This window comes from Heterocephalus glaber, unplaced genomic scaffold (genome assembly GCF_053883595.1).
Source record: "Heterocephalus glaber isolate CG9 unplaced genomic scaffold, H.glaber_assembly_v1.0 deba00001688, whole genome shotgun sequence".
Lineage (NCBI taxonomy): Eukaryota > Metazoa > Chordata > Mammalia > Rodentia > Bathyergidae > Heterocephalus > Heterocephalus glaber.
Genome location: NW_028258413.1, coordinates 6,027,930 through 6,050,356, shown reverse-complemented (window position 1 = coordinate 6,050,356; position 22,427 = coordinate 6,027,930). Strand labels below are relative to the sequence as shown.

At 44.9% G+C, this 22,427-nt stretch overlaps 1 protein-coding gene and 1 long non-coding RNA gene across 2 annotated transcripts in view; one reads left to right on the top strand and one right to left on the bottom strand.

Annotated features, from left to right (window-relative positions):
* The first annotated feature begins 1,070 nt into the window (after positions 1-1,070).
* LOC147821901 (methylcytosine dioxygenase TET2-like) lies at positions 1,071-21,429 on the top strand. Its single transcript, XM_087198858.1, has 5 exons — positions 1,071-4,725; positions 6,385-6,474; positions 12,709-12,846; positions 14,894-15,245; positions 16,820-21,429. The coding sequence occupies exons 1-5, from the start codon at positions 4,492-4,494 to the stop codon at positions 18,241-18,243; spliced, it is 2,238 nt and encodes a 745-aa protein (XP_087054984.1). The 5' UTR covers positions 1,071-4,491; the 3' UTR covers positions 18,244-21,429.
* Positions 14,314-22,427, bottom strand: part of LOC110346007 (uncharacterized) — a 50,764-nt gene continuing 42,650 nt past the window's right edge. Inside the window, exon 3 of the long non-coding RNA XR_002389760.2 lies at positions 14,314-15,115. This is a non-coding gene — a long non-coding RNA (uncharacterized LOC110346007). The remainder of the gene's footprint in view (positions 15,116-22,427) is intronic.

Here is a 22,427-nt window from a genome sequence, read left to right as displayed (position 1 = left end):
AAAGCAATTTGGAGCAAAAAGAGCAAAACTGAATGCATCACAACTGCTGATTTTGAGAGCCACAGTAATCAAAATAGCATATTATTGGCATCAAAAAACACACAGAACAGCAGAACAGAATAGAAAACCTAGAAATAAACTCATGCATCTACAGCCAACTGAGTCTCAAAAAAAAAAGTGCCAAGGATGTAGCTCAGTGGTGCCACGCCTGCCTGGCAAGTGCAAGGTCCTGAGTTCAGTGCGGGGTGTCGGGGGTAAAATGCCAAAAACATCCATTGGCAAATACATGCAGCTCTTTAACAAATCTTGGTGGGAATACTGGATACCCACATGCAGAAGATCGAAACTCGACCTCTATCCCTCACCCTGTACAAAAGTTAACTAAAGTGAATCGAAGACCATAATGTAACGACTGAAACTCGTAGAAGAAATAGTAAGGGAAACACTTTAATACTTGATATAGGTGATGATTTTCCGGACAGGGCCCCAAAAGCACAGGAACCAAAAGCAAAAAGGGACAAATAGGGTTCCACCAATCTGAAAAGTTTCTGCTCAGCCCAGGACACAACCAAGAGAGTACACAGTCCACCTGCAGAAGAGCAGAAAGTACTTCCAGTTATTCGTATGACAGGGAAAATATCCAGAATATGGAAAGAACTCACAAATCCTACCAACTGCCAAATTTGCAAGAAATCCAAATTTCAAATGGGCAGATGATCAGCAAAGAAGAAATACAAATACCCAGTAAATACACAAAAAAGTGACCAACATCATAAGTCATCAGGAAAATGCACATCAAGGCCACAGTGGGATACCATCTCATCTCAGAAGAAGCATGATAGTAAGAAAATAAAGCTGGAGCCGGGGATCTAGCTCAGTGGTTCCACCGCCTGCCTCGAAAGTGCAAAGTTGCGAGTTCAATCCCTGGCACCAAAAAGAAAAGAAAGCTGGCAAGGGTGTGGATCAAAGGGACTCATACCCCGCTCGTGGGAATATACACTCCCTGGAGCACCTAAATTTATGTTTAACAGTTCTCATGAATTTTTGTAGTTATTGCACTTCTCAGCTCCAGATTGTTTGTTTCATTATTATCCATTTCTGTGGTTTTTTTAAAAATCTCTTGATAATTCTGCTTTCTTCCTTTATTAGTTACGGAAACAGTTTTTCCTAGTTCTTTGGCCGTAGTTGAAATAGCTGATTTAGAGTCTTTGTCTAGAAGTTACATATGAACTTCAAAGATAGCTTCTCTTGATCACTTTCCTTTGTCTATATGGACCATACTTTTTTTGTGGGTGTCTTAATAGGTTATTGAAAACTGGACATTTTAAACAATATATGTGATAACACTGAAAATCACATTCCTATTCACCCCTGAATTTTTTCCAGTCTCTGGTTATTAATTAGTTTGCCTTATGATCTTTGGAACTACTCTTTAAAGCTTGGAGTCTTTGTCATGTACACCTGTGAAATCTTTGGTTAGCTTAGTGGTCAGCTATTGATTAGAGTTTTTGTTGAGTGGCTAAACTCAAGTCAGCCTTTGCCATGGAAATCTTACGTGTCTGGGGACAGGCATTCAACACCAGCCAAGTTGTTTATAACACCAGGTCAGCCTTCATTCCCTGCCTCTGAAGAGTCTCAAGATTAGATTGCTGTGAGTTGAGGGCTTCCTTAGGACTATGAGCGTGCCCATAGTCTGACACATGTATGCAGATTTCCATGAATGTATTGAAGCTTTTTAAAGCCACCTATGGACATCTTATTTTTCAGGTTTTCCTTTTAGGAAGGGGTGTCCTGGGGCTTGAACCCAGGGCTTTGTGCATGTTAGTCAAGCATTCTATCACGGAGGAACATTCTTAGCCCTTGATTTTTTTTGGTTATCTTATTTTTTGCTCCAATTGTTATTCACCATCTCAGGCAGTGGCAATATTCAACAATTGCCTGCAGCTATTTTTAACAATGCCTCCATGTGGGAAAAGGCTGGATACATTAAGTGTGGTCCAAAGTCAGATCAAGTGAAGGTAACCTGACCAGTGAGGTCTTCCAGGGAACCACTAAAGAGGTCCCATAATGTCAGTGCCCTGGGAACAGAGCTCTGGACACTGGCCAACCCATTTGGTGCCCTCCAGTGTTTGCCAGGCTACTTGATTTTCATCACAAATGTGCTGTTTGTTTTCAAGGCTACCATGGAGCTGAAGGGAGGATGAACATAGGATGAGTTAAAAACACCACCAAGCTGATACTTCTTACTGAAACTCTAGGTCTGTTTATGGTTCTCGGAATCAGAGCTGGGGCCTCATGCACAATAGGCAAGCACTGTACCACTGAGCTGCCCCTCCAACCCTTTTGATTTTTTTCTTGTACAAACTCAGAATATTGCTGCAAGCCTTTTGTCCAGATTTCTGAAAAGTTGATTCATCTCATTGATTTTATGGAGGAGAAAATTTAAAAGATTTTTAATCTACCATTCTTGCTGACACCTAATGGTAATTTCTGTACAACTGTAACATTCTTTGTGCATTTACTAGCTGAAATTTTTTTTTCCTACTTTTGTTTTTGTACCGGGGATTGAACTTGGGGGATTGAACTTGCGCTTGCAGGGCAGGTGTCAGAACCACTGAGCTAAATTCCCACCCCAAAATGCTGAATATTTTTTCATATACTTATTGGCAATTTGTACTTTTCTGGTACTGGGGATCGAACTTGGGACCTTGTGCTTGCGAGGCAGGCAGTGGGCTCTGAGCTAAATAACTCGGCCCTAGCTGAAATTTTTTAAAAAAAATTGTCCCTTATAAACTGGCTATCATTGAATCATCTAGAGGCATATGGCAGAATAGATGGATGATTAGGGTCTTTAGTTATCAAATTTCGGAGATTTAGACCTATGTTCATTTCAATGGAAAATCATATTTGGAAATCTCACCCTGAGCAGGTATGGTTTTCCTAAGAAGTTATTTATTTGGGGCTTTCTCAAGGACAGACATAGGTAAATTGTTTTTAAGAAAGAAAATTTGAATTTTTTTGTTCCCTGTGTTCCTTTGTTGGTTGGTTTTCTGAGACAGGATATAAAGCTATATATATCAGGCTGGCCTCAAACTTGTGATCCTTCTGCCTCAGCCTCTTGAGTGTTGGGATTACAAGCATGGAAGACCATGTGTATTTTTCTTTCCATGGTAAAGATTGCAGGTTATGTTACACTGAAATTCTTTTGAAATCTTTATGTACAATGCATGTAATTTCAAAATAATTCTCAAAGACTACTTAAATGTAGTTTTCTCTCTTGGTTTGATATTTCATTATTCACACATGTGTTTATTTTTATTAGCACATGCTTGCAGTACATAATGTTGCCATTCCTTGTGTGGAGTTGGTACATGTACAAAACACCTTTTAATTCCTTTTCGTTGCCCTTTCTCCCCTCCCCTCCCCCCTTGATCCCCTTCCCATTTGAGGAACTGTATCTCCCTACTTTCTGTTATCTGTCTTTTATTTTGCTCTTTATTTATAACATGGATTTCTCCTGTAAGAGATCAGCCATGTAATGCTTATGCTTGTGTGTCTGATTTATTTCACTTAACGTTATAATCTCAAGGTGCATCCATTTTCCTACACATGACTCAAGTTTATCTTTATGCCAGAGTAGTGCTCCACTGTGTGTAAACGCCGCCTTTTCTTTATCCACGCATCTGTCAATGGAGATACAGGCTGCTTCCAAGATTTACCTGTTATGAGTTGTGCTGCTGCAACTGAGGATGGAGGGATCACTGTAACACAATGTCTTTAACCCTTTCAGGAAGATAACCCAGAAGAGGGATAGGCTAGGCCAGTCAAATATCTAACTGGGACTGTATGGTCACCATCATGTGTACAGATCAAGTATAACTATAAACAAAACAAATCTCTTCTGAGAGAAATTACTGCCAAGACAGGGCCCAGAGGAGAGGAGAAGAGATTGTGCTGTGTAGTAAGTGTTCCGTCTTGGCGTGGCGCTTTGTGCCTCGTTGTACTCCATTAGGGAATTGTGTCTTTTCTGGGGGAGGACACTGAGGATAAACCCAGGGCCTAGTCATGCTGGCAAGTGCTCCAGCACTGAGCTACGACTCGCGCCCTTTTCATTTTGAGGCAAGGTCTCACTAAATTGTATAGGCTGACCTCAAACTTGTGATTCTCCTGCCTCAGCCTTCTGAGTAACTGGAACATGTTTTTTTTTTTTTTTTAACATTTTCAAAGTATAAGCTTATGTATAGTTTTCTGTTTATTGTACTGTAGTGAAAGGTTACTTGTTTTGTAGTACCAAGGGTTGAATCCAGGGCTTTGTACATGCAGGGCAAGTGCTATTCCTGTGACTGAGCTACAAACCCAGCCCAAGAGAATTTGGTTGTTTCTGCAAAGTGTTTTTAAATCGTTTTAAAATTGAACTAGTTGTGCCCAGGGTGTGGTTTCCATCTGAATTCTTTTCAGAGTGTAGAAACCTGCTTTCTGCATTTATTCTGCATGCCACCTTCGGAATGGGAGCCTGGTGCGCTGTGCCAGAAACTGCTTTCCCCAGTCTTGAACCAGCTGCTTTGCCTTTGCAGGAGAACGTGTGCGTGTCAGGGGCTGGATCCAGAGACCTGTGGCGCCTCCTTCTCTTTCGGCTGTTCATGGAGCATGTACTACAACGGCTGCAAGTTCGCCCGAAGCAAGGTCCCCAGGAAGTTCAAGCTGGTTGGAGATGACCCAAAAGAGGTTGGCTGATTTCCTGACACACAGCCTGTTTTTTCTAGAGAACTGTCAGGTGGATGCAGTGAACAACAGGACCTGTTCTCCTGGGGTCTCATTAACAGGGAATTTCATCCCAGATGAGTACGATTTTGACTAAGCTGAACACAGTGTGATTGTATGAATGTAGCTATGTTATACCAAAGTAATAGTTAGAGCTTGACAATTTGAGCAACATCAGTTCTTTTTATTTTGGCATCCTGTATTTATTGGTTATGTTGGTCCCGAGTTTTACAGGGCTAGGTCTTCACTGTTTAAACTAAATGAGGATTGGTGATTCCTTTTACCTGTTGACTCTGAGTTACAGAAGTCATGTTCGTGACTGCCACGTTCAAAATCCATTTCTGGTGATATTTCCATGCTGCACCATAATGAATTTACTCAAGTAACTGAAATGTAAATTTTAATGTAAATGTGCAGTTGAAATGAACATTGATTTCTCAGGGAAGCCATTGGCATTTTTCTTTCCTCCAGAGTATATATTACTTAAAATACTGTTTTAAAATTGTTATCAAATTTAACAACATTTAAGGTAGCACATGGTCTAGAATATGTTAACTGGTCAGAAAATCTCATTATTTTGTCGGAAATGGTAGTACGTGCTTGTCATCCCAGCTACTCAGGGTAAGGCAGGAGGATCACAGGTTTGAGGCCAACCTGAGCAACGTAGTGAGACCTTGTCTCAGAGTAAAAGAGCTGGGGATGTAGCGCACTGGCAGAACAGTTGCTTATCAGCATGTGCAAATTCCTGAATTCACCCCTCAGTATCCAAAAGAGGAAGGAACAGATATCAATATATTGAGCCTTCAGATCTGACCAAATTTCTGGTCTCCATACACCTTATACTTTTGGATTTCAGGTATAATTAAGATTTATGCTACAGATATTGTAATATTGATGTGTTTCTCTAAAAGGAAAATGTCATGAGTTTATTATTTGTGAGTATAATCGTAAACAAAGGCATAGTAAAGTACAGAAGCTCTTGAAATTGGGACATAAACTTTTTTCAATGGAAATGTATTATTTATGTGTCCTGGGCTTTTCAGAAATGAGAACATACTTAGTTAACATGATTTCCACACGGAAAGCTCTGCCTCCCACGGAAACCACTGTTCATCTTAACCCAGGCTAGCAGAGGTAGAAGCACTGCACCCAGAAACTGCCCACCTTCAAAGTTTAGTTCCTCCCAGCACTTAAACAATTTGACCCTTTGAATGTGCCTCTTCCTCGGCAGGTGACAGACAGTGAGGTGGAAAATGTGACCCCTGGAAGAGCTCGGGTTTCATTCACCTCCTCAACCCAGAAGAGATCTATAGCTAGCTGCATGCAAAGATGGTACACAGATAGATACTCAACACAGAACTAGGTGATAGCAGATAAGTACATCATCTTAACAACACGACTGTTTCTGATAAAGACAAATAGAACTGCAAGTGGTCCCCTCTAGATTTGTTCTGAGTAGAAGACTATTCCACAGCTTGGCTTGTGGAACCTTGGACAGAAACCATTTTTTTACTCATCTAAAGAAAGAATGTTTTACATCCTACGATTGAGGGAATAACAGCCACTTTAATATACAGAGAACTGACATAAAATCTAATGCATTGAATTCTTCATTTTATACAGGAAGAGAAATTGGAGTCTAACTTGCAAAACCTGTCCACTTTTCTTTCACCAATGTACCAGAAACTTGCACCTGATGCCTACAACAATCAGGTAAGTTGCAATATATACTGGCAATAGTTTTACTAATTTATACTCTTTATTGATGACCGACTTCTGTCCAAAAATATTTTTGAAGCCATAATTTCCCTTTACTTTTTTTCCCCTTTACTTTTATATCTCTTCCTAATCACTGAAACCTCTCTGGTTTCTCCCATATGAAAGCCATACCATCTAGAAGAGCACATTTTGGTCTTTTTAGCTTTAAAGGCTCACAGCTGTTCTAGCTCCTACCCTTTTTCTCACAAGGATAATTTTGCCTCCTTAAGTAGACTTTGGTGATTGCATTAAAATTATGCAGCCCCAACTGTAGCTTCTTTAATGACCTACTGTTTTTCATAGATTGTCTAGAATGCAAACATACTGCACTGTAAGCATACATTTGTGTCCCAGTATGTCACATTTTGCCATATTTTGTTGGGTTTGGCCTCTATACACTATAAAGTTTTTCTGGTCACATGTGTTATATGTATTTCAGGTAGACAGGTGACTTCTCAGAAATTGTTTATGAAAATGGCAAGACTATGAAGTCTCCATTGTTTGAGTGATAACAGTAATAGCCACAAGCAAAAGCTGTTACCCATTTATTCTCTGAAGATCATCAATGCAGCTTCTCATGGTTAAGAATTGCTTTATTAAAGGAGACAGAAAAATAGAAGTTAGCTGTGTGTCATTAGTCAGGTTTTGTCACTGGGACAAAATGCCTGACACCTGCACCTTAAGAGAGCAGAGGTATAATTTGGCTCATGGTTTCAGAAGGTTCAGTCCATGGTTAGCTGGTTCCAAGGCAGGAACATTATGGTGAAGCAAAGCTGCTCGCTCAGTTCATGGTGGCCAGGAAGCAGAGTGGGGAAACAGCACCACAAAGGAAAGAGACAGTCTCCAAGGTCATGCCCCATGACACACTTCCTCCAATAGGCTCACTCTCAGGTCTCTCTTGAGGCATTCAAGAGGAGAATCGGGGTTAACTGGCACCGTAAACGTGAAAGTAGCTAGGATAGAGTCCTGTGCACACTTCTGAGAGTAAAAGAAAGGGTTAATCCTGAAAGCACAAACATAACATCTCAGATATCCCTGGATCCCAAATCTCTTTACTGCCCTAGAGGTTAACATTGGAGGGTAGACTCATTTAATCCATATTTCAAAAACGTCACTCAAGGAGCCAAATAAAGCAGAGGTACCTTGGATCAGTGTAAGATGGGAGAGAAGAAAGCTACTGTAATAGCTGGGCAGGAGATTTTTAGATTCCACTGTAAATAATTGGCAGGGGGCACCCGGGGATTAGCTCGGTGGTTCCGCTCTGCCACGGGCCTTGGAGTGCAACAAGGTGTCACGAGTTCAATCCCAGGTACAAAAAAATAAAGAATTGGCAGGGAGGATGGTGAGAAGGAAACTAGGCATGAAATATTTGAGGTAGAATTTGTAAAATGTGATGTCTAATTGGATGTAAGGACAAGCAAAAGTGAACTTGGGGAGCCACCGAATTTCTGCTTTGGACAAGTGATTCTGTTAACTATCAGGAATCAGTGACATTTTGGTAAAAACATAGGGTAAGGTATTAAATTTCCTTTTGGATGTGCATGGTTTGACTTGCATCCATCTAGGTTAGAGGAAGAACTGGGAGGAAGTTGGAAGATTTAGGAGCTGGCAGAGTGCAGAAAGAAGCTGCAGTCTGGGAATAGCTAGGAAGTAAGCAGTTTTCAGAGGAGAATGGGCTGATAATGAGATTCTAGAGCTGTCAGCATTTTTAAATGTGTTTTCATTTTTAAGTGACACATCCCTAACTGCAGTTCTGGGCTGCATTGACAATTCAGGATGTGTGGTGATGAATGTGGTAACTGGCACGTCTGCAGCTTCACAGTGCTCCGTAGGAACATTCAAACTCTCTTGGTGCTCCAAAGTTTTGATGAACTGTCATCACAGTTACCTTGCCGGGTTGAAGAACAGAACGTTAGCAGTTAGTGGTTATTCTGCCGACATCCACCCCTCCTAGGCCCCAGCTACCTACTCCTCTCTTCCCCACCACTTTGAGGTCAGCGTTTTAGCTTAACACATCACATATATGTGCTGCTTGTCTTTCAGTGCCCGACTTATTTGATGTTACCATGTTACTACAAATTACAGAATTTCATTCTATTGGACACTTGGCTTGAGTCCATACCTTGGCCCTAGCCAGGCGTGCTGCAGGGAACCTGCACAGACATCTCTTAGACACCCTGATTTTAGCTTCCTGGGAGGAGGATGTAGCAGTGGGGTTGCTGGATCACATGGTGCTTTTGTCTCTGGTGTACTGAGGAGCTGACATAGTGTTTTCTGTATGGCTCTGTTACTTGTCCACCAGTGGCATATCAGATTTCCCCTTTCTCCACATTTTTGCCATTATTAAATTTTGCCTCTAGTTTAATGGGGGGCCACCCCTGTGCCCAGGCAGGATGGCACCAGTGCTGGTAGTGAGCTGCCTCCCGTGCCATTCAGGGGTCTCCAGCTGCCTCCGGACGCCTCTGCAGCTGAGCCCTGGGACAGGTGGTGACCACACGCCCCATGGTGACCCCCAGGGCCCAACCCAGGTCCTGCAGCAGGGCTTCGGGTCAGGGACAGGAGGGGCTGCCCTTTCCCACCAGCTGAAGCGTCCGGGGCTCAGGGCTGATCCCCAAAGCTGCGGTGAGACCCTGCTCAAGCCCCTTCCATTAGGCGTCAGCATGTCCACAGTGCCATTGAAAACAAGGCGTGTGTTAAACTTTAAAGCACACGTTGCCATTAATCCCCGTCACATCCATGCCCGAGGATGACTTTGAACACACTCTCCCCATCGTCCCTGCCACTTTCTGCAGCAGCTCTGGAGTCCTCTTTTCCGGCATGTCTTTAGTTGTGCCATCCTGGCTGCCTCAGTGGCCTTAATCAGTTCAAAGCACGGCTCTTTCCTGGCCATTCTGACTTTGGGGGAAGAGCCATTGTCGCACTGTGGCAGATCTGGTGAATAAGCTGCACGAGGACACAGTGTGATGTTTTTACGAGCTGCCTTGTCCTTGGACTGTATTTCTGATCACATCTCTAAAAGACACGCAGGAAAGAGGACTCCAGAGCTGCTTCAGAAAGTGGAAAAAAACAAGGGGATGAGTGTGTTTGTTGGACACAAAGGGGAATATTTTAGGGTAATTCATGGCAATGTGTCTTTTACCATGATTTTAAAAATTCGGTCACTCGCCGTGTTTATCACCCCTCATAGCCCCAGTGCAGTGTGACAGCAGACAACAGCGGTGATGGCTTCATGACTGTCCCTTTGGGCGGAGGGACGCAGCCTGGCACCTGTAGGCAGCCATTCACACTCTAGGTAGAAGTGGACGGGGGGGCGGGAGTGGAGAGGGGTCAGGGATGTGGGGACGAGCAAATGGGCAGATCTCCCCACTTCTCTCCTTTCCCCCATGGACTGAAACGGCTGAGCTTTCTCCCTGTGCTGGGGGCATCATCCCAGGCACATTTATTTAATCACAGCCTGTTTGTGAGTGGTTTTATTATGGCAAACGTGTTTTTAGCAACATGACTATAAAAGTTATTGTAAAGGCTGGTAATAATGCTGGGGCAATCCTGCAGTTTTACAACGTCTTGGTCAGTATCACAGAGAAGCATGGGGGGGTGCCTTCATACTGGTGTAAAAGTTTAACTTGGGCATGAAATGCTGCAGTAAATCAAGCTATAAAAAGAAGAAAATCAATTCAGTCTATGTTGTCTGATTTTAAAGTTTGGCTCTGTTGTGTTGACTGATTTTTAATTTTTTGGTAGGTGCTAGCAATCAAAGGGCTTTCCTGGGGAAAGGGACAGAATAAGAAAGCATTGTTTTTACTCTTTGACTCTTATTACAGGCTGCCACACACACTTGAGTTTTTAAAGCATTTATATTCTTTCCTATTACATTTTGCTCTGTCGTACCTTGAGCCATTTTATATATTTCCTGAACTTAGAGATATTTTGAGGAGCTTTATATTTTGCTTTCTAACTTACAACAAGATTTTAATTTCCAAAATGTGTTCCAATATTTTCATTTGAGTAAAAAATATAGGTAGGGGGTCCGTGACAATGAAACTCACAGGAAAACTGCTAGAAACAAAACACTTATAAACCCTAAATATGAAAATCCACTAGGTGGAATATTAACTGCAGAAGCTTAGTAAACTTGTAAACATAGCAATGGGTAGCTTCTGATTTGATGTAAAGACAACAAACAATCAAGGAAAAACACTGACCTGCTCTGAGGCCTACAAGACATCAGTATGTGTAACTGACGGCCCACAGGACAGTTGGAGATTTTTTAATTCTTTTCATATTTGTTCAGAATGATACTACATAACCCTAAATACACAAATATCAGCAAACCCTACATTTTAAAAAGCCACAAAGAAAACTACCTAGAAGGGTGCATCATAATCAATTTGTTTGCAATTTAAGTGGCAGAGAAGTGAATTTTGTCAACAACTTTTCATGTGGAAAGTAACCATAAAGACAAGATTTTGTCACAAAAAGGAAGAAAATAAACATCTTTCAAATACTCAAAGAAACGGGGAACCCTACAGAAATCTGTGACCAGTGAAAACAATTCTCAGAGACAAACATACCTTTTCTCAGAGGTAAAAAAAAGCAGAAGGAATTCACCACTAGCAAACATACATCTTGTCAGATTTTTCTTCCTCCAATACTAGGGATTGAACTCAGGACCTTGCACTCGCAAGGCAGGCAGATTGCCAGTGAGCTAAATTTCTGGCCCTCAAACTCACATCTTAAAATGTAAAGGCAGTGCTTGGGCAAATGAAAATCATACAAGGAGAAACCTAGATTTTTGGGGGGGGAACCTTAAACTCACCACATTCCTCCTTCCTCAGCCTCTCGAGTGCTAGAAAAATGTCTTATTGAATGGCTCAGGGGTGTTGGAGATCTTAAATCCCTAAAACAAAAGGAGCTTAACAAAGTGATAGAACAAAAATAATTTTTGTATACTAGCAGTAATTAAAGTGGAAATAACAATAACCAACTAAAACAGCATCAAGAATACAGAATTCTTAGGCATAAGAACATCTCTTTGATAAAGTGGAGAGTTATACCAGGTTCATCCATCACAAGAGCAAACATTCCTAAATGTCAGTTCTTCCCAAACTAGTTGACAGGTTTAATACCAAAATCTGAGCAGGCTTTTTGAAGGAATTGACAAAATGGAAAAAAAATACAGTATACAGTGGTACCTTGGTTCACAAACTTAATTCTTTCCATAATTTTGGAGAAGGTTGCCATGGTTGTGTTCACCACCCAATGCAGTGTTCGAGAATGGGAGCAAAATTTGCTGAATGCGAACCAAGTTGTTTGCAAACAGAAGCATTTGTGAACCAAGGTATTGCGGTGTATTTGTGCTCATATATATGTACACACACAGGACCTGGAATACTCGGTTTTTTGGGGAGCACAGTTGGAAGGGCTATAGCACTCAATTCCAAGATCACCAACACCCTGCTAGTAATTGAGACAGATTGTGCACACTCACCATTATGCACCCATGGATTAGAAAGAGTTCATAAGTAGACCCAACAAAAGCCATCACCTGATTTTAACAACGGCAGTTGAGGCAGAAAAGGATGTTCTTATCCAGTGGTGTGTGAACAGTTGGATAGCCATAGGGCATGCACACCCACCCACCCACCCACCCAAGAAGCAACCTTAGCACTTCACAGATATATAAAAATTCAGTTCTAGTGGACCCGTTTAAAGTGCAAAGCAATCTGTGGCAGCAGAAAGCAAATCTGCTGCTGTGTGGAGACAGAGCGGGAGACATGAGTTCCAAAGGTGCATGAGGGAAACTCAGGTGCCCAGTGGAAATTAGATTTGTGTGCAGCAGTGGGCCTGTGGACATGGACGTGGATGCATGAGAAAAGTGCTCACCTAGAGCACACCTGCTGCTTAAGAACAATAATCGGGGGGCTGCGAATGCAGCCAGTTGGCAGAGCACTTGACGGCTGTGTGAGCCCGGGGTAGACCCAGGATACAGAACCCCCTGAAGGCTGTCAGTTACACCCCAGTAACGAAATGCAGACTTCCCTGGGTTCAGGAATCTGCTGTTTTGGGTCATTGTGTTCCTGGATGTCAGGCCCAGAATTTTCCTAAAAGTTGGACACAGCCCAAGCACTGCGGAGGGCTCCTGTCAGCTGGGAGGCCCATCCCCACCTCACACCCACCCCCGTCTCTCAGGTGGAGCTGGAACACAGAGCCCCCGACTGCCGGCTGGGGCTGAAGGAGGGACGCCCATTCTCGGGGGTCACCGCCTGCTTGGACTTCTGCGCCCATGCCCACCGGGACCTGCACAACATGCACAACGGCAGCACACTGGTGAGTCTGGGGTGAGCTGCCGTCACCTGGAGCTCTTTCTGGGCAAGGCCCACTCCTCCTAACTGGCTTCACAGTGCTGGGAACTATACCAACAAGTACAGGAGGGCTGGGGCATCTCGTTGCGAATCTAAGCCAGGGTCTAAGCCACCGGGAATGGCTCCCCCTTCAGTGCTCTGTCTGCACGATGAGTTACCTGCAGTCAAACTGAAAAGCATTCCAAGCCAGCGTGCATTGCTGCGGGAACAGACGCAGATGGACACACTGCCACTGTCACTGTGTGTGGGGTGCCCGGCCATGGTGCAGCAGACCCACTCCACTCAAGGTCACACGGGGTGCGGAGGAAGGGGGCTTAGGTTGCAGCTTCAAGGAGAAGAACTCGATAAAGTCAGAGAGAGGTGCCTACTCCCCACTGCCCAAGGCTGTCCATGGTGCAGACAGGAGGAAAAATCTCAGAGCTGGGCATGGTGCCACATGTTGATAGTCCCAGCTACTCAGGAGGCTGAGACAGGAAGGTCATTGGGGGGGGCTTATGAGTTCCAGACCAGCCCAGGCCACACAGTGAGACCTTGTCTCAAAAAGAACAAAAGAAAGTCCTGCTGAGAAATCCATCGATACATGACTCTCCCCAAGGCATCACCAACCCAGGTGTAGACAGAGCTGAGGAAGGTGTGGGGGGACTGAAGGTGACTAATCAATCCCAGGCAGTAAAGGGTGGCAGTGAACTCAGGTGAGTGGTAAATGACAGCCAGGCGCTTTGAGGAGTAAAGTTTTGCTGAGAAGCAGAGACAGTGTTAGTGTGATGGCCTACATCAGAACTTGGAAAACTGTAAACGGAAAGATTAGGTATTTAATTTAGCCCCTTGAAAATGCAGAAACCACTCTGATTGCTAGCAGAGGCTCAAGGCAGATTGGCCACAGGCCTGTTTGAAGACCCCGGAGAGCCCACCCTGACTTCGGGAAGCATCGCCGACTACCCCGAGAGCTGCTCATATTAGGAGCTGGCCTGGATTCCGGGAAGGGGACCTGCACTAGCAGGAAGAGGAGGACAGAGTTCAGAACTGAGGAAATTGCCTGAGGCCAACCACAGCCTCATTGTGTGGGACGGAAGGCAGCAGTGGATAGGAGTAGGATAAGGATTCACCTGTATGTGAGGAAAAAGTAACCAGGTGCCTAGAAACAGGAATGTGGAAAAGTGACAGTGTCCCCACTGCCTCAGGTCCCAGTTCTTATCACAGTCACCAGTCACCGGCAAAGGGTCACCTCCCTTTCCCTGGTGGCTTCCAGTGATTCTACACCACCCTGTCCTTAAAAACCCTAAATACTAAACACTGCCATTAAACAAGCTTTCATCAAAACCAGGATGCTGTGACTACCAAAAAAGTCATTAATTTATCAAAGCAAAAAAGGCAGCTTCGGGGTTTTGTTGTATGTGGTGGTAATTTCAGAAAAGCCCTGAGACCAAAGAGAAACGCTGAGTTAGGTTTAATGGAGAACAGAGGGAAGTAGAAAGTATTAGGTGCGTATAACCGGTATCAACCCAGTCTCCAGTTTTTCATTCTTCACATCTTCACGCTGGTGGCTTTCGAGGCATCTTGAACACAATGAATTCCTTAAACAGAGCTTTGGGAGTCAGGTGTGAAGAAAGAGGTGATACTTCTCTGTGCACAAAACTAGACCAGGCAATGGTGACACCACGGCCTGGGAAGGTCATTTGTAGAAGAAGCCCCAATCTGTCCCTCCCATTTCTGAAGCAGGAAAAGCAGAGCTGGCCTCCTTCATTTTTATAGTAGGAGCGTGGCTTCCTCTGGGGGGCGGAAGTCTATGAAGTCAGACTTCAGGCTGCATAGACTCAGACAGCAACAGAAAGGGCAGCACTGTGAATCTCTCCCAGCACCATTTTGACGCCATCTGCATTTGTAAGTTATTGGGTTGCACAGCAGCATGGCGGCCGCTGCCCCAGCACAAGCCTGCGGGCTGAGATAGGAAGTGCACGTCCACACTGCTCAGGGACCTGCCCCTGAGCCATAAAGTCTCCCTTGCCCACCAGGTGTGCACACTCACGAGGGAAGACAATCGAGAATTCGGAGTAGTGCCCGAGGATGAGCAGCTGCACGTGCTGCCCCTGTACAAAATCTCCGACGTGGACGAGTTCGGGAGTGCGGAGGCTCAGGAGGAGAAGATGCGCAGTGGCGCCATCGAGGTGCTGACCTCCTTTCGGCGGAAGGTCAGGATGCTGGCAGAGCCGGCCAAGACCTGCAGACAGAGGAAGCTGGAGGCCAAGAAAGCAGCAGCTGAGAAGCTGGCCTTGCTGGAGAACAACACCATTAAGACCGAGAAGGAAAAGGCGGCCTCGAGGACGAAGCAGGTGGAGACCGCGGGCCAGGCCAAGCAGCTGACAGGTAAGCAGGGTATGGTCTGTGTGACAGGCGTGCGCCTGAGCAGCCCTGGCCTTGGGGAATCCCCCAGGAGGCTGCATTGGATCCTGGCCTTGGCCGAACCAGAACCTCCCCTAATTGTAGCAAGGGCCAGGTTCTCCCCTCGGGGATAATGCACCACCAACCCCAGGTTGACGGATTTATTCCATAATAAACTGAAAGAAAAATGATAGAAGGAGACCGGGATTAACCTGGCAGGGCAGGGCAGCCATGCGCTTGCAGACATGGGCAGTAAGCCAGGGACAAGACCTGCAGCTTGGGTGCGGCAGCAAAAATGTAGCAAGAGTCCTACAAGTAAATTCTTCCAAAATGAAAAAAATCAAACATTGATGACAAAAAGATGCAATGAAGGAGAAGAAAAACCTAATAAACCTAGATGACTAAAACAGCACCATTTATTGATATGTTTGAAAAAGATCCTTTTCCTGAGAAGCAATGAGCCTGTAGCTTAGGAGCTGTTCTCTAAATCTCTTACCCCTCAAAATAGGATATACCTCACTGTGGCAATGCAGCATCATTGATCCATACTAAGTTCCTATGCTCTTGCTGTAGCCCTTGGCCTTCTGTCTGCAGTTGGTACTAAAAAGAAATCCAAATTAACTACAAAAAATGTTTATCTTTCAAGTCCATTGTCCCAGTTTGCTAAGCAGCAGCCATTTCTGCTTGATAAAGTCACACTTCCTAGCTGCTTCATTTCCAAGCTCAGGGAAACTAAGTTATTTAGAATAAGCCAAAGATGCTGTGTCGATTCCTTGCCTTCCATGAAAAAGTCAAGCCCATTCAATCTCTGATGGCTCCTTTACATTGTCCGTAAGGCAGAACCAGTCAGAGCTCAGGTCTGGTCCCTTCCCACTGCTATTTTCCTGCAGATAATTATCAGCCCAGGTCTCAAAACTGTCACTGCAGCCCCACTTACTCATTGTTATTAACCCGGGTGACTTTACGAGTGCAGTTAGGAAGCAGAAATAGGACTTTTGAAAGCTTCACCTACCAAGATGAACGTTTCTTTACAGTACTATCTACAACCACATGAATTTCAATCCTGGAAAGCCTTGTCATGAAGTAGGGTTTGCTAATTATATTGGCTGCTTTGTATTTTTAAACAAAAGTCATTTTTTGTCTTAAAACATTGTTCTATCTTCCATCGCAAAACTGATGCTACTGCATTTTAATTTTATACCTTATGAGTGTGCACCAGGCCGGGGCGAATGAAGTTTGAAGGAGATGTGTTTGCTCCCCTCCGGGCCCTTAGCAGTAGGGCGAGGAGCTGGCTATGAACCTCATTCACAGGGCACCTGATGATTGCTGGGCCTTACAGAAGCACTAGAGGAGGGGGCTGTGGAGGGGAGGGGGAGGCAGAGGTGTTTGCTCAGAACTCCAATGGCCCAGAGCTCCGGGCCCGCCTTCGATGTGCTATGACCAGAACCCCGGCTGACTGCACTGGTGTGGAGGAGCTGGGAATCACTCACAGCAGCCTTTCTCACCTGCGTGTAAACATCCTTGACAAGCATGCGTATTCTGCTCTCCCTTTTCCACAGAACTGCTGCGACTCTCAGGACCAGCTGTGCCCCTGCCCCAGACCCCAGAGCCGCTGCAGCACAGCTTGCCCAGGAAGCCCCAGCCAGAGTCCACCGGTGCCTACTCCACTGGCGCCCCCGGGCTGCACGTGAGACGGCCCAGCCCCGTCAGTCCTTACCCCAACTCTTCCCCCGCGGCAGACATGTACAGAGGAACCAGCCCCGTGAGCATCAATTCCTCCTCACCCCAAGCTGCAGGTTCGTGTTTGAGCTCTCCTAATCCCAGGAGCCCCTACCCTGGGCTCTTAAACCAGAATAACCAGTACCCAGCCTATCAGTGCAACGGGACTGTGTCCATGGACAGCTGCTCCCACTATCTGGGCTCCTACTCCTCCCAGGCCCAGCCCATGGATCTGTACAGGTACCGGACCCCAGAGCATCTTACCAAGCTGAACCTCCCACCCATCCACACCCTCTACCAGCAGAGGTTCGGAAACACCCAGGGTTTCCCCTCCAAGTTCTTGGGCTGTGGGAACCCAAACAGGCAGGGCGGTGCCTTCAGCACCTGCGCCCTGCGACCCAGCATCCACCACACAGGGCCCTTTCCGCCTTACACCCCCCACGAGATGGACGGCCACTTGGTGGGCGCCCCCTCCAGATGCCCACCTAGCCTGGGCGGTGCCAATGTGGACTGTAAGAATGGGGAGTACCACCCAGCTTCCCACCTGGTCCCGAGCCACAGGAGCTACAGCACAGTGGCCGGCAGCATCAGCAGCTCCCTGCATGCCCTGCGCCTGCAGAGCAAGGAGAATGCCGTGCTGCCCCACACAGCCAACGGGCTGCCCCGGATGCCCACCGGGGTCCCCCAGGGCAGCCCAGCGTCCACGCAGGCGGTGCTGCCCAGGTTAAGTGAGGCCCGCAGTCTGGAGAAACGGGGCATGGTTCTGGCTCCCAGAGCCGAGGACGACGAGGTGTGGTCAGACAGTGAGCAGAGCTTCCTGGACCCCGACATCGGGGGCGTGGCCGTGGCCCCCACCCACGGGTCCATCCTCATCGAGTGTGCCAAGCGCGAGCTCCACGCCACCACCCCCTTGAACAACCCCAACAGGACCCACCCCGCCAGGGTCTCGCTCGTCTTCTACCAGCACAAGAGCATGAACGAGCCCAAGCACGGCCTGGCGCTCTGGGAGGCCAAGATGGCAGAGAAGGCCCGGGAGAAGGAGGAGGAGTGCGGGAAGCAGGGGCCCGACCCTGTGGCCCACAAGGCCCACGGCAAGAAGGTGAAGCGGGAGCTGGCCGAGCCGCCTGAGCCGCAGGCGCCCCCCTACCTGCGCTTCGTCAAGTCTCTGGCCGAGAAGACCAGCTCAGCCACCACCGACTCCACGGTCACCACGGCGCCCTATGCCTTCACGCGGGTCACGGGGCCTTACAACAGGTACATGTGAGGCGGCCCGGCCGCTGGGTCACAGCGCTCCCGGGAGCCGCCTCCGCCTCCGCCTCCGCCGCGGAGCGAGCCGGGCCTCTCCGATGCACTGGGACCCACTGCCCGGCTGCAGCTGGCACCCCGGAAAAAGACCAAAGCTGTCTATGCAACGAGCACGGGCCAGGGAGGAAGGTGCTCCAGGGTTTGCGTTGTTAAACACTGGTTCTGTTGTGGACGAGATGCTATGTAAATGTGATCCCGCCCCCAAAGTCTACACATCTGTGACCACTTTGAATAATAGCAAGTTTGCATAATCATGGAACACAAATCAAGTACTGTAGTATTACAGTGGCAGGAATCTTAAAATACCATCTGGTGCTGAATCTATGTTGTACTGAAATACTGGAATTATGGTTTTTCACATGCAGTCCTTACTGTAATCTTAATATTAACTTTTATTTATCAAAATAGCTACAGGAAGCATACATGAATAGCAGCAAAACACTGAATTTGTTTGGGTGTTCTACGAAATGGTGCTAAGAAAATGGTGTCTTTCATAGCTGAAAATTTAATGCCTTTTTTCATTGAGATGCTACCAATGTACTCCAGTACCCCAGAAGAAAGGGGGTGCCTTTGCATTCAAGTTTTTATCCTGAATTACCTGTTCTTACACAAGCGTAGTTTTTAAAACGTGGACATTGTAAAGGCCTCTGGATTTTGCTCACCCAGTGACGTCCTGTAGGACAATAAACATATATATATGTACATCTATACACCCACCTTTGTATATGTGCACATACAGGTATAGGTATAAATATTTTAAGTGGCGTTTTAGAAGCACTTTGCCTACCTAAGCTTTGGCAACTTGAACAATGCTAAGGTACTGAGACGTTTAAAAACAAAAGTTTACTTTCATTTGAGGACGAAATTTTTTTGAAAAGGAAACAAGGAAAGCTTTTAAAACATTTTTGCTTTTGGTCACATCTGTTGATGAGCAATCGTGTTCACTGTTAACACAGCCAGTGAAATCCGCAATGAGGCGTGCTGGATTGAAGGAAGAGTCGGTCCACAAAAAACACGTTTTCTGGTGCTCACCTTACGTGCTATACTGTAAAACAGTTTTCTACAAAGTTGTGAGACAAGTTCATTGCTCAGACATGTCAGCTGTAAGAACTCTGGTAGACACAGGTCATAATTAGCCAGATGTCCACTCGAGCCTACACTCTTCTAGCGTGCTCTACGCTCCAGAAGCTGAACAGCCATCTGCTTTTGTGTTGGTAATTCTATACCTTGGGATGTCATCATGTCTTAGCTTAAGTGTCCTCCTCAGCAGGAAGATTGAGTGGACTGAGTCCGGCAAAAGATGAATAAACAGGGTTAGTTCTGTGTGTGTCTGTTGGTTGAAGAGAAAATAAATAAACAAAACAGGCAGCTGGTTTGCTGTAGTGGTTTTAAAATTAATTTGTATAAAGAAGTGCAAGAGTTGTATAGTAAATTAAATTGTAAACAAAACTTTTTTAACGCGATGCTTTAGTATTTTAGTACTGTAAAAAATATATACATATACATGGAATTGAATTCGAACTCACATCACGATGGTGCTACTCAGCCTGCTACAATGTTATCCTAATGTGAGCTGAAAATTCACAAAAGGGTTGAGTGATGTTTCTACTTGCCATATACCTCAGCACTAGTTTGGCAATAGGATTTTGAACCGAGAGTGAAAGCTTATAGCGTTATGTACCATCATTTTTCCAAGTCTTTTTTTTAATTATTAAAAATACCTTTTTTTCCAATACTTGATTTTTAGCAAGTATAACTTGAACTTTGACCTTTTTGTTTTAAAAAATCAGGGATATTTCAGCTCATGTTCCCCCTTACGCCAACACATCATCTGTGTTTGTGTACAATTGTTCTAGGTTAATATATTCTTTTTCAGGGATTTAACCATTTTATTTTGAATCCCTCCTATTTTGTACATGTACTGATATAAGACTAACTTGTAAATGTGTTGGCTGTTAATTATAACGAAAAGTTTGGAGAATTTTTTTGACTGTTTCAAGGAGGAAAAGAAATTACATGAAAATAGAATGCACTGAGCTGATAAAGGGAAAATTGTAAGCTAGGAGTTTGGGAAGTAGCTGTTGGCCAGAATATGTCAACTCTCCATAAAGTCCTTGTGATCTAGTCAGTACCAGCAAATACTTCATGAGGACTTCGACAGGTGGGCCTAACACAAGGCGTGGTATCCAGTAGGACTGTACAATTACATTTAGCGCTAAGTACATTTTTGCTTACTAGCTTTTCAGATAAATTCTTAATCAGTGGAAACTCTTGGGTTTTATTGGTTAAATCTTTTAATCACTGCAGACTTTGGGGTTTTATTGGTCAAATCTTTAATCAGTGGGGGCCTTTAGTTTCTATCGGCCAAATCTTTCTAAGATGATTTTTGTCTTTAAAAAGCTCTCAAGTTTATGGCTGTGTCCAATTTATAAGCATTTTTAAGCCATTTGCTTTGGATCCAAATCACATGGTTATTGTTTTCCATAAACCATAATCTCCAACCCAAAGCACTGCACATGGGTTTGGTGATGTTGAGTGAACCATCCAATGATTGTTTGGTGACCGTGTCATCCACTGCCATTTTCAAACTGCTGGCCAACTAGAGCAGGAAGTGTAGTTCAGGTAGGTGGGAAGAAGTTAGGTAGGAAGGAAGTAGAGTGTATTGTAAATATCAGATCTCTGATTGTACATATCTAGCCTGCCTCAGAATGAATGAAAAGCCAGTCTGCAGTTTGCTTATATAGGAATGTCAGGTTGACTCTATAGCCATATTTGAAAATGCTTCAGTGGTGGCAACTTTACTTGAATGAATTTTTCATCTTTATTGACGCACAGTGATGTATAGTTCACTTTAAAAGCTAGTGGCTAACTTTGGTAGGAAATGTTTGCATTTGGACACTAAGATAATGAACTGTGTGCATTTTTCTATGCTTTATTTTTTTAACAGTCATTTCATTCTCATGAGATGTTTGGTTTGTTTGTAAAATCTAAGGATGGTTATAAATACTGTAAAGTATTGTAATGTTATGAATGCAGGTTATTTGAAAGCTGTTTATTATTATATCATTCCTGATAATGCTATGTGAGTGTTTTTAATAAAATTTATATTTATTTAATGCACTCAAAGTGTCCGTATACTTCCTGAGGTCTGCCACCTCTTTGAGGTTAAAGAGAATGAAAAAAAATTTAAGATAACCTTTTACTCATTGATTGGAAAAAGGTCTCTCTACTTCCTATTTATCTTTTATTTTGTTCTTCATATATATTTTTAGTTTCTCATATAAGAGAACACATGTGATATGTAAGCTTGTGTATCTGACCTATTTTGTTTAATATTATGGTCTCAAGGTGCATGCACCTTGTGAAAGTCTCTAGTTCATCCTTTATGGCAGAGTAGTACTCCATTGTTTATCTGATCATCTGTTAATGGGGAAAAAGGGAAATAGTGCTTTTGCAGATGGTAAGGGGACCAAGAGTCTGAAGGAGCAGGGAAAGATGTAAGGGACAGGTGACAAAAATAAAAGGTATGTCCAGGAACCAGCTCCCCATAATAATCATGTACCACAAGCATGGATTAATAAAGAACTTTTCAGATAGCTTTGTCAAACAGTTGCCAGGTATACAGGTGCACGCCTGGAATCCCAGCACTGAGGCTGAGGCAGGAGGATGACTGACTTCAAGGCCAGCCTGGGCTACATAGGAAGCTCAGAGCCAGCCTGAAATATGTATCAAAATCCTATCCCCCCAAAAACCACAGATAGATAAATACATCCAAACCAATATGCAGTCAGGGCCGTATCTCTAGTCTCCATGTTGGCTCATGTTTCCCAGCCTGCTTAGCAGCCTGCTCCCATGGTGGGTGCAGACAGGAAGTGAGGAACGGGGTGGTGATGTGCGGCCCTGAGTCTCAGGAGCTCAGACTGAGGCCATCTCGGCCTCAGACTCGGCTTCCTGTCCCGCCCTCCTGTGCTCACCAGGAAGCAGGCAAGAGAGGCGTGCCGAGGAGGGAGAAGGCCTGAGAGCCCCCAAACTGGGGTCCTCCCACCCCACGTGGACCCTGACCCAGACTGGCAGAGAAGTCACTGGAGCCACCACAGTCAGAATCCCAGGTCCCTGGTTCCCTTTCTGTTCATTCAGGGCCAA

Excerpts from the sequence above, each read along its gene's own strand:
- LOC147821901 (XM_087198858.1), top strand. The coding sequence starts at position 4,492 with ATGCCACCTTCGGAATGGGAGCCTGGTGCGCTGTGCCAGAAACTGCTT. Across the intron at positions 6,475-12,708 it reads CTGATGCCTACAACAATCAG|GTGGAGCTGGAACACAGAGC; the intron begins GTAAGTTGCAAT and ends CCCGTCTCTCAG. Across the intron at positions 12,847-14,893 it reads TGCACAACGGCAGCACACTG|GTGTGCACACTCACGAGGGA; the intron begins GTGAGTCTGGGG and ends CTTGCCCACCAG.